At 34.5% G+C, this 14307-nt stretch overlaps 1 protein-coding gene across 6 annotated transcripts in view; it reads right to left on the bottom strand.

The window, feature by feature from the left end:
• LOC149784302 (von Willebrand factor A domain-containing protein 5A-like) overlaps positions 1–14018 on the bottom strand; it is a 133081-nt gene extending 119063 nt beyond the window's left edge. For 5 of the 6 annotated variants that reach the window (XM_089932321.1, XM_089932327.1, XM_089932326.1 and 2 more), the window contains exons 1-4: positions 13953–14018; positions 6852–7054; positions 3232–3451; positions 2480–2649 (exon numbers count right to left, since the gene is read on the bottom strand). In XM_089932321.1, coding sequence (XP_089788447.1) covers positions 2480–2649; positions 3232–3451; positions 6852–7054; positions 13953–13998 — 639 coding nt within the window. In that variant the 5' untranslated portion in view covers positions 13999–14018. Of the gene's footprint in view, positions 1–2479; positions 2650–3231; positions 3452–6851; positions 7055–11815; positions 11905–13952 lie in introns of those variants that run through there. The other variant, XM_089932322.1, reaches the window with a different exon arrangement.
• Positions 14019–14307: the final 289 nt, after the last annotated feature.

Below are 14307 nucleotides of genomic sequence, written 5' to 3'. Positions count from 1 at the left end.
CGCTGGTCACGTTTGTAGATGGAGTGGAAAGAGGATGACAAATATCAGGGGGCAGAAAACGTCTTGAACGGAAGTTGAGAAGGCTGAATCTTCCCCTGTCATCGAATAGTGTGGAGGAAATGACAGTACATTACTTGAGAACAAACAGCATTATCTTGGTTGTGCGATGTTAAAATTCCCTGTAACACTTGAAACCGAGCTGGCGAAGAGGGACAAGGAATGTCGCACCCTAAATTCGTAGAATGCCTGAATTAGAAACCGTGGCTTCAGGACAGTCGTTATGTAGGGAGACTTATCCAGTGGTAGAATATAGAGGAATTGCAACTGGTTATGGTATATTTGATCCATGTAACCTCTCGACTGAATGAGAAAGAACTTGGATGTTTGTTACATGTGTTCCTCGCTGTTAGCTTAGAAGAATTAAGGCGAACCCGAGTAGGCAAGGTAGAGTGAATTCATAATTGCCGAGCACTGTGGTGGTTGCAGATCGAGTCCAAGTTTGGCACTTCGTGGAAGAAGTGTAAATTGAATTATCTACCTTGAATCCGTACAGTTGCACACTGTGAAACATCAGCATGCAGACGGGTGACGCCTTCTTCCTGCGATGTGTGCTGTTTGCGCTTTGCCCATAGTTCTGTGTAAGAAAAAAGGGCAAATTTAAGAAACTAAAATATGTACCTGTCCATAGAATGCAATGTCCATACAGGGCTTAATCAGTAGAATGGTGACCTCGATATTAGTAGCAGACAGTCTAATAGGACCAAGAAACACATTTAAATTATCAGTACAATACCAACTGTTTATAAACCTGTGAGTTTGCAAATATTGATCTTAGAATATCGTGTGGGTGCAAAGCTATAACAACTGATGGCCTAAAGATACCGTGGTAAATGAAACTCATCTGTAAAATGACGAACTTATTCTAATATGAGGAGTTTCTTAAAAGCATACGACCAGGCACACGTATAATCAATATAGCCGGAACCTAACTTGTAAAGTCTCAGGGGCTAAACGTGTGATCGACTAAGTACTGGGTAAATATGTCACCTATAGAAACATACATGAACATGAGGAGACTGAATAAACAATGTTTAGAGCGCAAACTTGTACTTGGCCGACGAGAGCGGAAAAAATACAGAAATGTACACAAATGTCTACAGTGAAACATAACATCGTAGCATAAAATGGAAGTGAGGCACCGTTAGATAGACGTACACAGTATGTGCGACAATATTCATTTCAAGGCAATACGTGTTGAGAACAGGATCGAGAAATCGACCAGTATACACATTAAAGTTGGCGCCAGGACGCTCTTAAATGTAGAATCAGAAAATATACTTTGGTCTCAGAGCTAGGATACTGTCGTAAGTTTCTTTTCAGTATCGCTTCTGTTATACATACAAAGACTCCATTTTCAAGAAATGATTTACTTACATATTGATTCTTTTTTTTTTGGATGTCAAATCGATACTTTAAAAATTATGTGAAATTTCAACATCGTCTCAAATAAAGACCAACAATTCACATACAGTTGTCAACAGAATATCGATTAAGTTTCACTGCTGCAGAGCAAATAATTTTTCTATTTTTCCATACTACCTTGCATTTATGATAACAAATGATCGTAAAGTATTAAATTCTAGCCACTATATAAATGTCCCGAAGTGAAATCACAACAAAGGAAATATATTATCGACAGACATAAGTACATAAATATTCCAAAAATTGACTGTAAATATTCTGATATGTGTATAGGTCCGTGATTTTCTGATACTATCATTTTCAGTTGGGAAATGTGATGATGTCTGGCAAGCAAGCTCTGTATGGAGCAATTGATGAATGGAACTCCTGACGAAGGATGGTGAAATCGTCATATATTGGCAAAGTGTAGCTGGATAGATAATCAGTGATATTTGTGTTAAATATGAAGGAAAAACAATGATATGAAGTCATTTACTTAATTGCGGCAATGCAGTTACAAATATCGACAGTAAAGAAACGAACGTAAGTGCAGCCAACGTAAATCTTCGGACAAGCAGGACGAATTTGAGATGCATATTTAGCAACTATCTACTCGTCGAATTTGTAATAAAAGCTGTGTAAGAAAAACATTGTTATAATATATTTACTACTGGTTATACCTTAAACAATTAGGATGCGTTGACCGGTGTGGTGACTGGGAATGGCAAGATAACAGTTACATTATACAATTTTCTGATAGAATAATTATGGAAGATATTACCATTTTCCTTGTTCTGTCTTAGTGATGCTAGGGGGGTATGTCTCATATTATTTCCCATGCCTCTGTCGGATAACATATGGTTTTGGAAAGTGATTGGATGAATTTCTGTAAGGAAGATAGTCTATGATAATGGTGCTTTTCATTGTCTCGTAACCTCTTTATGTTCAATTGAGACAAATATTCCTTCTATCATTTTAACGGTTTAGACAATATGACATATCTTGCAAGTATACTTACCTTTGCTACTTTACGGTCCTCTACGTACTCAACAGAAACCTTGATATTTTCCCCTTTAACTCCTTTGATCCTCTGCGGACCTCTTATCGTCAGATGAAAGATAAATCTGTAAGGAATGGCGTTCGGGTCTACGTAACCAGCACCTTCAACTGACTGCAGTCTGCCAACATCTACAATACATACATACATACAAACATATATATATATATATATATATATATATATATATATATATATATATATATATATATATATATATATATATATATATATACACACACAGAGAAAGAAAGAGAGAGAGACGTGTTTGTCTATCTAGATAAGGCAAACATGTCTTAACAATGAAACATGGCTAGTACAAAATAAATACAAAAAATATATTATTATATCAATTTGGTTTTCTGACTCGATGATGAGGAATATACAATCTAGTGATTGTGATAAATGAAGTCATGATACAACCAGCGATTATCATGTTCAAGGAGGTAAAGTCCACATATATTTTGGTGTAATAATTTGGTCCTTGTCTGGTATATTTATTTGCTGAATTGGCATATTTTCTTTTAGTCATTATTTCTAAGGTATTCGTTACATTTGTATTAATATTTCGCCCTTGAATATTGAGAATATATGTCTGGTCCTATAATGATTCTAAGAAAACACTGTATAGACATCGTTTCTTATGAGGTATTTACGAACTACTTTGTACGCACAAGTTAATACATGTTGCTGCAATTAATTGTAACACTTGCTGGGAGAATATCGTGGATTCAGGATTGTTGGAAGAGTGAACTTCACTTTGCCATCTGGTTCTATGTCCAATTCTGTTACGAAACCCATGGAAACATCTGCTTCTCCATTGGGTTGCAAATTTCCAAGTTTACACCTATAAATGTCCCCAGAACTCTCGTCCTCTTCTAAAAGCAATGCAGCCATCCCGTGAGACAACGCGTCGTCATATATCTCTGTAGCCTAAAATGGTATGTTGAAATCAAGGTATCGACGGTGTATAGGATTTCTACAGAATTTTAGTTCGTATTACTGAGTTGGGTGAGCCACGAGTAAACACCAACTTTTCAACCAAGGATCATATGTAAAAAATATAGAATATCATATGTGTATTTTCAAGTTGAATATAGACAAACGTACAAATAGGTTATACATTCTGTATTTTAATCACAGCTAAATTTGCGTCAATAACCGTGCTCTTGGAAATAAAAAATGAAATTAAGTCAACTCTTCTAAATTATCCGAATAATGACAATTCGCTTAAGCCAGGAGATGTAATGTGGCGTTTTTTATTATTCCCGTCTTTGTTTCATTTTAAGGTTGATTAGAAATGTATAATGTTGCATGGTTTTACCTAAGTTTTATAATATATCTGAAACATGATAAACGAAATCTCTGAGCACTTGGTTAAGAGATAAAGTTAATCATGAATGTCAACACATTAAAAAGAGTTATCAATGGCACAGCACGACCATATTTTACGTTGTTATTAAGTGAAGTGTGAATAGGTCATACAACAATGTCATACCTGTTATGCTATTTGATTTACAAACCGTCGCATAAATCATTACCATTTATGTCTCATTGTATTACACCCTACATCAAATTACATTGAGTCATTAATATTATGTTAAAAGTCGTATACTTGAAGGATATAAAGATACGGTGGGCAGTGAATTGCAAATCTCCTCCCTTTCGATATATGCCCTCTCCAATTCATTCATTCCTGCATTCATTGAGAAATATATACAAACGTGCAACTGTAGATCTTTAAATTAGAAAGAACCCTTTATAGCATAAATATTGGTGAGTGTCCCTGCTAGATAAATCATGTAGGTGTAATTGCAAATTATTTGTAATCTTTTACCGATATTCAAATTGTACTTATCTATCTTATGTAAGAAGAATAATTACGCAGGCGGATTTTAAAAATGTTACTTCATCTATAGCCTCCGTGTTTTTAGAATGACCGTTGAGACACGTACCGAACTTTTTAAAGGACAACTCGCACGTGTCATTTGGTCGAGTTTTTGTTGAATATAATTCATGTTTGATATATAGACTAGACGTTTCATAAGAATAACGTCTAATGTTGTCGACAAATTCGTCAATGTTGTATTTTCTTCGTTGTGAATTATTTAGAATTTGAATAAGTTGTCGTTGTTAATTATCAAAAAAGTCATGAATTTTTAACTTCAGAGGTTCTATTCAAATATTGTACGTGACACAGTTAGATGGAAAAATCAGGTTAGTCTTTAGAAATTCTTATCGGCCAAAATATATTCATGCATACGTTGAAATAGTATTTTTCGGAAGTTTGGTTACTCCCCTTAAACTGGAACTCTTCTGTCCACTGAAAACACATGTCGTTCATGGTTCCTCAACTCCTCAACCTCGGGGACTATTGTTACATTGCTTCGATGTGCCACATTTTATTGGTCACTAGTTTATAATACAAAGTGCAATATTATGACATTGACAGCCATGTGTATACGATACTCAGATACCATGAAAACGAAATGGTCATAATCAATAGTTGATTAAAGGACGTAAAACAGAATACACTAATTGAATGTCGGTGGATATTGCAGATTTGCTATATAGTTTCATTAATGTATTGCTTGAGCTAATTTGACCAATGTACTTTAAATATATTTAAAATTACTAAAGAGAGCAGAACATTATTGAAAAAAAATCATCCAAGTCCAGCCATGAAAAGCATATGAGTCAAGTATGATCAAGGTTGTATTATATAAACAGTCTTCGTGTTTCAATATAACTAACAGGAAGAAACGAAATGTGTAAAGGGCGTGAAATGAGAGAGAGAGAGAGAGAGGTGGGTTTAGATTATCTAAATATTACAAATCTAAGGAGCATACAAAGAAAAGTCATCAATGTTTTAAATGAAAACGTTGCATTGACTATTTAAGAGTCTAAAATGGTTGGAATGCACACTCAGTATGTTTAGATTATTCAGTTTCTAATTCGTTTATACTTTTGATAACACATCCGCTTAAATGTTTCACTAGTGTTTAGATGTCCTTAAATTATACACCTAATCCTTTATTTCTGATTCCTCTAGCTAATTACCTAATCTTTAATCGCCTGGGCAATCGATTACCCACTTGCCTTGCTATGCCTTGAAACTAAAACAAACCAGTCAGGTGTGAACATTTCGTGTTTTAATCATTTAATAGAGCTCGTGCTGATAAACATTTGGATGCCAAGGAGTCTTATCTATAATATAGTTTCCCACCTCGAGTTCTTATTCTAATCGGTCAGCATGAATTAACAGGATATGAAAATAAAACTAAATATTCTGTTCCCAACCAGCGCAAAGAGGTTATAGATCTATGTTAATAATATACATAACTGATCTGTTTTGTATAAAGAGTCTCTCAAACGATTTAGTACTCTAATTTATGTTACCTCACCTGCAAACTTGTTATTTTCCTGCAAAAATAATTAGTGGTGTGATACCTATTGATAACATGTTTCTAAATCACCGGCAACCGATCAAAGCTATGTGTTAATATTTCAATAAACCGTATGGATGACGACTATTTTAAGTTGCTTTTAGCTCTATAGTACACGGTGAATTTCATAACAGACTTATAAGGAAAGGTGTTGCGTTTGTATTGTGAACGCATGGTGTCAAAATTAATTTCAGACGTGAGACCTGCAAGTATACATTTAGGGTTGAAGTACGTAACATTTTTAACTATGAACTGCCATTGACCGTCGTGTTAAGGGAATAATAAATTGACCTTTTGTGTTATTACAGCAATTCAAAAATATCACCGAATTTTGAGATTACGCATTTCATATTTGTTTCTTGCATGTTACGCAGGTTGATGAGGAATTACATTCGTCTATAAAAACAAAATACCTTGCGCCATCAGGCCAACGACGGTGAGATCATACTAAACTGACAAACTACCGGTTTGTGATTATTACCAAGTTACTAGTAGATACGATTCTCTTTCTTATCAACATGATATTAAACTTTGAAGTTGGCTCATTCAACTCAATAAGTGTGGTGTGGTATATTATATTCGTAGAAGGAATACATATGTAACAACACTGTGGATAATAAAGCATTTTAAAATTGACCATACTTCGTGTGTGTGTGTGTGTGTGTGTGTGTTTGGGTATATGTGTCATTGCGCATCTTTTACCCTACTTAGTTTCTTACTCTTATGGATAATTAATATTTTCGTTATGAACACTGTGAGAGAATAACTATTTATCTGTGAATTAGAACACACTTATACAAAAGTAAAGAACTTTTAGTAATTTCTAAATGCAATTATTCCGTGTTAGGTTAAATAAATGCCACATATGGGTCAAAAGAAGCAATGACCTGTCCCTTCTCATGGCACTCTGCAATTAAATGTCTGCCATCAATGTCTGCCTCAAACTTATACATAGCACTCTGGTCATCAACAGGGAAGACAAAAATGGCTTCAATCGGAGATTGTTCTTCATTCACGTAATGAGCATTCGACTGAATATCAGCCACAAATCCATTAATAGTTACTGACACGTTGATTTCCTTCAATGGCACTGAAACATAATAAATCAATCAAATACAGTTTGTTATAGAACATCGATTTAATACAGAAAGAAATGAAGATTTTACAGCAGCTTACTCTGATCTATTTATGGTTTAGCCTTAAGAAAAGACGATTTCAAATTTTCACCAGCTATTGCAAGTATTTGTTACTCCAGCTAATGTAAATATGAATCTCTGTATAGGAGCCTCGATGGGTCAGTCATTAGCGTGCCGAACTCACGAAATAAAGGGTGCGGGTTTGAATCCTACTGTCCGACCAGCTTGGGTCAACTAGCATGGTGTATTCTTGGGCAACGTACATTATTTCAACTGTCTCGTTCCTAAAAAACTACTCGCATTGCATTGCGATAAAGCAACAAACAAGGAACCTCCATAATTGAACCTCGCTGCAACAAAATGAAAAATCTCTCTCTATCTCTCTCTCATTCTCTTTGTGGGTGTGGGAATTTCCTGATTATATTAGATATGTAGACGAAAACGAGAACATGATCTTATCGTCATACACGTATGCATATCAGCAAGAGAGACAACCAAGAACATGCAAGGGGGACAACTATGAAATTTAAGTCAAGCCTATATGCACCTGTTGAACCAAAAGAAATATTAAACTGATCTAATTTGGGTCCGTCAGTAAGGAATAAAACTTACAACTAAACTCAACTTTAACTTAAATTGCTGTGCAGATAATTGTGTTCATTATAAATAAATAAAGATATATATATATATATATATATATATATATATATATATATATATATATATATATATATATATATATATATATATATATATATATATATATATATATATGAGGGACACAAAACATATGGTGAATATCAGTCATATCAAGTATGCAAGCAAATGGGTAATGTATATGCAATTGATTACAATAGATGCAACAAACTAACCAAGAAGAGTGCAAAACTGTCTTCTAATTAGTCTAGGCGCTTTGATTCTGAACGAATATTGTTTTCAAAGGCAAACACAGAACCGAGACAAGACAAAAATAAAGCTTTGAGGTTAAAAACTGTTACATAACTGTTTGTCTACAGGAATAAACGTATAATAGTTCTGATGTTTCGACTGGTTGGCTTCAACTTGACTGATGATGTTGAAAACTAGTGTATTATAATCTAAAACCGATGAGCAATATCACCAGCCCTCTTTTAAATAAATTGGCGTGACTGTAATTATATCAGAGATATTTAGTTGATTGAGTAGTAAGTATATGAGAACGAGTCATTAATGAACAAAATGAACAAAATGAAAAAGTATTTCAACGAAAATATGCTGGCAATACAAAGATTATATTCTCCTAGTTTCGGAGCTCTAGGTGGGGTTGTGAGCAAGTGCAATGAGGTCTTTCCTGGTTTTGTCCATCTGGTCGATGGAACCAGGAAAGTGAAATAATCTTACTGAATATACAAAGAAGACTACAAAACGACAAACCCGCAAATATAATCAACATCTTTCTACATCGACCACATTTTAATTTAAATAGTTTTGTTCAGTTTCCTTTTTTGTCATGTTAAGGGGTATCGGACTTGTTGAAACATCAGAATAATCAAACTTGTATTCCTGTACAAATAGTTATGTAACATTTTGTAACAACACAATATCCTGTACTTCCCGGTTTTGACATACTTAAGAACTTACTTTCACCTTTTCAAAGTATCATTTTTTCAGAGTGATAGTGATATCTCTCATTACTTTGCAAACATTAGTTATTTTATGTTAGCATAGTATGGGCAAGAAACGTCAATGATATATTCCCTCGTACTCTTCTTAACGAGCTTTCATCCAGAGTATCACATGTCGTAAATACTGTGTAGTAAGTCACCCATTTAGACCCACCGCAGTGAAGTCTATTTTTTCATGTGACACTATCACGCAAATGCCCTAGAGACAAAAATGTACTGCAGTTCTATTATAGTAAATACAAAAGTATATATAGTATTGATTTTTTCGACATGATCTTGTTTATATAGTAATGTGTGAGGTTTTGAATTATAGCATTATATTCAGATATACATGTATGTAAATTTGTTTTCTGTTTCTTATTATATGAAAGGATCTATTATACAGGATGTACTTGTCAGCGAATTATATATTTATATCAATGTTTTGATATTTTTTTGAAATCTCTTCATACTTATCATAGAAAATCATAACGTTTAACTACCTACACAATCAATGTCTTTTATCATCACACAATTTTCAGAAAGGTGAATATTATGTTTTACTGCTTGCCGGTCTGTCTGTGCCTAGTCATGTATTGTGTTTGATACAACATAAAATATACAGACGTGGAATATGATTGGGATTAGTCCTTTGATGTATAAAGTGGTTTAAAATGGATAGCTAATATTTTAACGCAAATTTAAATATCTAAATTATTGCAGGTGAAACATAAAAGCTGGTTTGTGTCATTCTCAAGGTTATGACACATGCGTTGGAATAAATAAATTTCAGCCCAAATGAAACACATGAGACGACAACTGATACAATGTGATTCTACTAGATCTGAAGTATGAAAACGTAATTACATAAATATTACATAACGGACAATAACCTTCTATAACTACGTAATGAGTACGAAATAAAATTGTAGTTATATTAAAAATATATTACTAAAATTATAATATAATACGTGTAAAATATCAGGTAAGCTAGGTAGATTTATACGGGAATTTATACAATGGTGCTAACAGCTGCCTCGATTGGCGCTCAGCATTTAGAGAGGTTAGTGTTAGGACTGGTCGGACTGGTGACAGGATAATGTGACTGGGTGGAACATCATGCTATCTGTCTGCAGCATGATGTCCCAGTGCTAGACATCAATATAAACTGCCAAACTGAAGACATCGTAGCGATATGACTGGAAACTTGTTAAAGCTACGTCAAAAATCCAAATCACACACAAACACATACTCGAGTCATGTTTAAGCTGTGAAAAGAATACAAAACTCAATAATCTGGGTCAAGTAGAAAAATAGGCTAATTTAGGACAATGTCAAGGCCAGTATAGAATGTTTAATTAAAATAGCATATAATGAAATAGAATGAGAGCAGGTAAATTAATCATCTTGAATATAAATAAGAAACCCCTCTAAAGCTTCACATATTAAAATTAAGCTTTCACTGTGCGTGAACTTGGGATGAATATATGTGTAAACCATATACATAAACAGGTAAAGGGATTATCCTTTCATTATTGTATTTTGCGAGAGAGAGAGAGAGAGAGAGAGAGAGAGAGCGAGAGATACAGACAGAGAGGCAGACATACACAGAGAGAGAGACAGATGTTACAACGTACACTTTCAATCGGTAAAAGCTTTGAGATGACCCATATGACCCTATTGTGCAAGAAACGGTTTGCTTCTCCACTAATCTACACATATAAACTGCTATTCTTAAGGGAGGCCACATTAATATGTACTAATATGTTTCATCCCATCGGCGACACCAGTACATTACCTTATTATCACACAAATTAGTGTGCAAGCGTCAACATCCGCTTTTACGAAGTACATTACAATTTTTTTATTTCTCACGTGATCATATTAGCTAAGCTAGGCTCTATATTTAGACGAGGCAGCCCCTATCTTCATCGATGTACGGCCAGTTTAAAAGCGATTTTCAGCCTTATTCGATTAAGAATGACCTTATTTTCAAACGTTTTTACTTTTTGTACCAAGCAGTGAAAATGAAGGCAAACTTATTGTATTGAAAATGTATGCAGATCTTTTTAAGTTTCCATGTCAATATAGATGCAGTCGAACAACCAAGAAGAAAAAAGATGCAGACCGATCTTGGTGGCCTAGTGGTTAGAGCATACGCCTCGGGTGTTAGAGATTGCGGGTTGGAACCCTGCAAAGTCATATCAAAGACTAACAAAAATATTACTAACAGCTGCCACGCTAGGCTCTCAGCATTAAGAGGTTCGTTGTATGACTTTTCGAACTAGTGTCAGGATAATGTGACTAGGTAGGGAAATTGTTAGAGCTACGTTAAGAATCCAAATCACACACATACACACATATTAGAGCTTTGAGTTGGCTTTACTGAGACCTGGAGAGAAAATATTATACACGGACTAGTCGACCATCAATAAAAAAGACAAACCTCTCCATTATAATGTATATCATACAATTGCAGTAGCATACATTTCTCTGAAAGCTTGAAAAAAAGCTTAAATCGTTCACATCTGTTCCTTATCATATCAGTGATATATATACATACATACATAGATATATATATATATATATATATATATATATATATATATATATATATATATATATATATATATATATATATATATATATATATATATGCAATATGACTATATAATTGTTTTTATATGTGTTATTCTTAAAACAGAGCCATGAGCAACGTTCAGTGGATATACGAATTATATAAAAATAAAATCATTAATGTAAACAGATTTCAAGGTTTTTTTATGAACGGTTCAGTTCCGTATTATTCAGTAGAAAATACTGCGTAGTTGTTGACAAGACTCGCCTACTGTAATTAAGCCTCCTTAACTTCAAATGTGTGTCGTTACATCACCTATTCAATATATTATTAACGGACAGGTAATCATAATAAATGAAAGGTACACTACACGCCAGCTAGTGAGTGTATTTGTTTATTTGTTATGTTATTAATCTGTAAGTGTCGGTGGCAAACAAGAAATGACAAATAAAAATATATGTATGCACCCATATATAAGCATGGGTCAAACGTACCTGCTATCCCAGCTGATGTGAACAACCCTTGTTGTATGTCAGCCATGGCTTAATAATTACAACTCGACTGTTGACACGTAGTGCTTGTTTATACACTTAGTTTCAAGGTTGCGTCTTTTCAAAACCAACGGACCAAGTAAGGGGTTCAGAGCGGCAGAATACATTTTGAAAGAAGGAACATAAACAGGGAAAGGAAATGAGACGTAAATGAGATTATTTTTGGTTTGTGGATTTATGCTTGGAAAGTTAGATCATAATGGTTACAGACCGAAAACGTTGAATGATATATTGACTTGAAAGATAAAATATGTATGTAGTGTTTTGCTGTCGTGTACGAAATATGTTAGTGTTAGTAATGGAAGTAGAAAAAGGAATAACCTTAGTAGCAGTTCTTTCTGTCTTCTTTAAGGATTATTTCAGCATTGCTCACAGCAACAATATATTAACTAAACTAGTTAATGCCATTTTAATTGTAATAATCCGTTTATCAAGTTATGACCAATTTTGGTTGTTAAGCCCTTAATCAATATTTAACACAGAACTTTTGCTGAGTAATTAATATATACCTTATATTTCATGCCATACTAACTATAATAAGAAATCGACATCCTTTTTGATATTTGAGTGAATTTAAAATGATAACTCCCCGTCCTAGCTTATTCATACAGGGGACATAATCCAGATTTGTATGCTCAGAGGGAAAACAGTGAACATGCGAGAACATTAATAATGTACCTTTTAAGCACTTTCAATATTAATGTGTCGTGCCCTGCTGTGTTGTTTCTTGGTGTGCAACGTTGTTTTGATCTACTCTTCAGAGTTGTTCTCATACATATATTTAAATTGAAGAGGGTTTGGGAAGGTATACAACTGTAGGATATTCCAGAATTTAATGTTAATTGCACGGGTAAACTACATAAAACACTCGATCTGGAGAAGCTGTTTGATGTCGGTATTCTATCAAATTATCTTAACCATTTTATTCTCCAATTACATAAATGCAATACTTTAAAAGTACAGTGGGATAGCAACGATGGTTGTACGCCTTTCCTAGCATATACATTAAATCATTGACTCAAGAGAACCAAGGATCAAATTACATGTCTCTCATTTCCACTTTAGGCTTGCTAATTTAACTTCAATTATATTACCATTAAGCATGTACAGAAACCATAATTTTTAACAAATTGGTTTATTTATTGACCAGTATTTAAATGTGAACAGTAAAGCAATCGCCGTTATTTGACATTAACAACACTTGCAAGCGTTTAAAAACTTACAATCCCACTTTCACCTTCCTATCAAACTAACTACTTGTGGTTGTCTGGTGGATTCGAAGATAGACGCCTATTTTACCTTATTTCTGCCGGGGCGATAGTATTTATCGATGCCTGGATACCTCTCGTTTTTCTTTTTCCGGAGGTGGTGAGGCGCAGGGGCGGGTGGGTGGGGGCACTGATGAATATAATAGATGGGGGTTATTTTAGCACACGCCGGCGGCAGAAATGAGTTTCAAAATTCTTGTTTTAAGAGTGCGTTGTGTAATTTGCTGAAAGGTCGAGATTAAACAGTACCTCATTTAGAAACAGAATTTTCGTCATTTTCAAAAAACATTACCTCTGTATCCTGGCGCAAATGCCTCGTCCGCGCGCAAGAAATCATAAATCACCATTGTCATCGCACCCCAGATGTCTTTATCTCAGTTTAACAAATGCCATCCAGACTGACTTTCTGTTAAGTTAGTTCGTGTAGGTGTATCACTGCCATCTCACCTCTGTCTGCGTGGGTTCGAGTCTAGGATTCAGCCAATGTGGGGATGTGAGAAAGCTTGCCAGTAGCTTCTCGTGGGTCGGTGCTTCTTTCTGGGTTTTTTTTCCGGGTTCTTCCTCCACCATTAATACTGGCCGCCATGTATAGCCTATCGTGCGCTGAAAAATGGCGTTAAACCCTACAACAACAGCAACAACAACAACAACAACGAGTATTAATGATATGTAAAAGGAGGAGAACACGTCAGCCTGTAAGAGTATTGGTATATTGTGTATGTAATTAATTTGTAAGTGTTGGTGGGAGTAAAACAATATAAACATAAACTTCTATATGTATGCATCCATATACAAACATAGGTCAAACTTACCTATTATCCCAGCTGATGGGATCAAACCCTGTCGTCTGTCAGCCATGGTTTAATAACTACAGCTCGACTGTTGACACTAAGTGCATGTTTTTACACCGAGGTGCAAGAATGCGGCCATTCAAAACCAATAGAAAAGTACGGGGTTCAGAGCGGTAGAATAGATTTTGAAAAAATAAACATAAACAGGGAAGGAGAAGGATACGTAAATTAAACATTTATGGTTTGTGGATTTATGTTTGGAAATGTAGGTCATAATTGTTACAGAATCATATCTTGATTTGAATGTTAAAATATTTATGTAGCATCTCGATAGCGTGTACCAGATGTGACAATATTACTAGTGAAAGTAGAAAAA

Source organism: Sinohyriopsis cumingii, chromosome 14 (genome assembly GCF_028554795.1).
Source record: "Sinohyriopsis cumingii isolate HCF-2022 chromosome 14, ASM2855479v2, whole genome shotgun sequence".
Taxonomy (NCBI): Eukaryota; Metazoa; Mollusca; class Bivalvia; order Unionida; family Unionidae; genus Sinohyriopsis; species Sinohyriopsis cumingii.
This window is presented reverse-complemented; position numbering and strand designations above follow the sequence as displayed.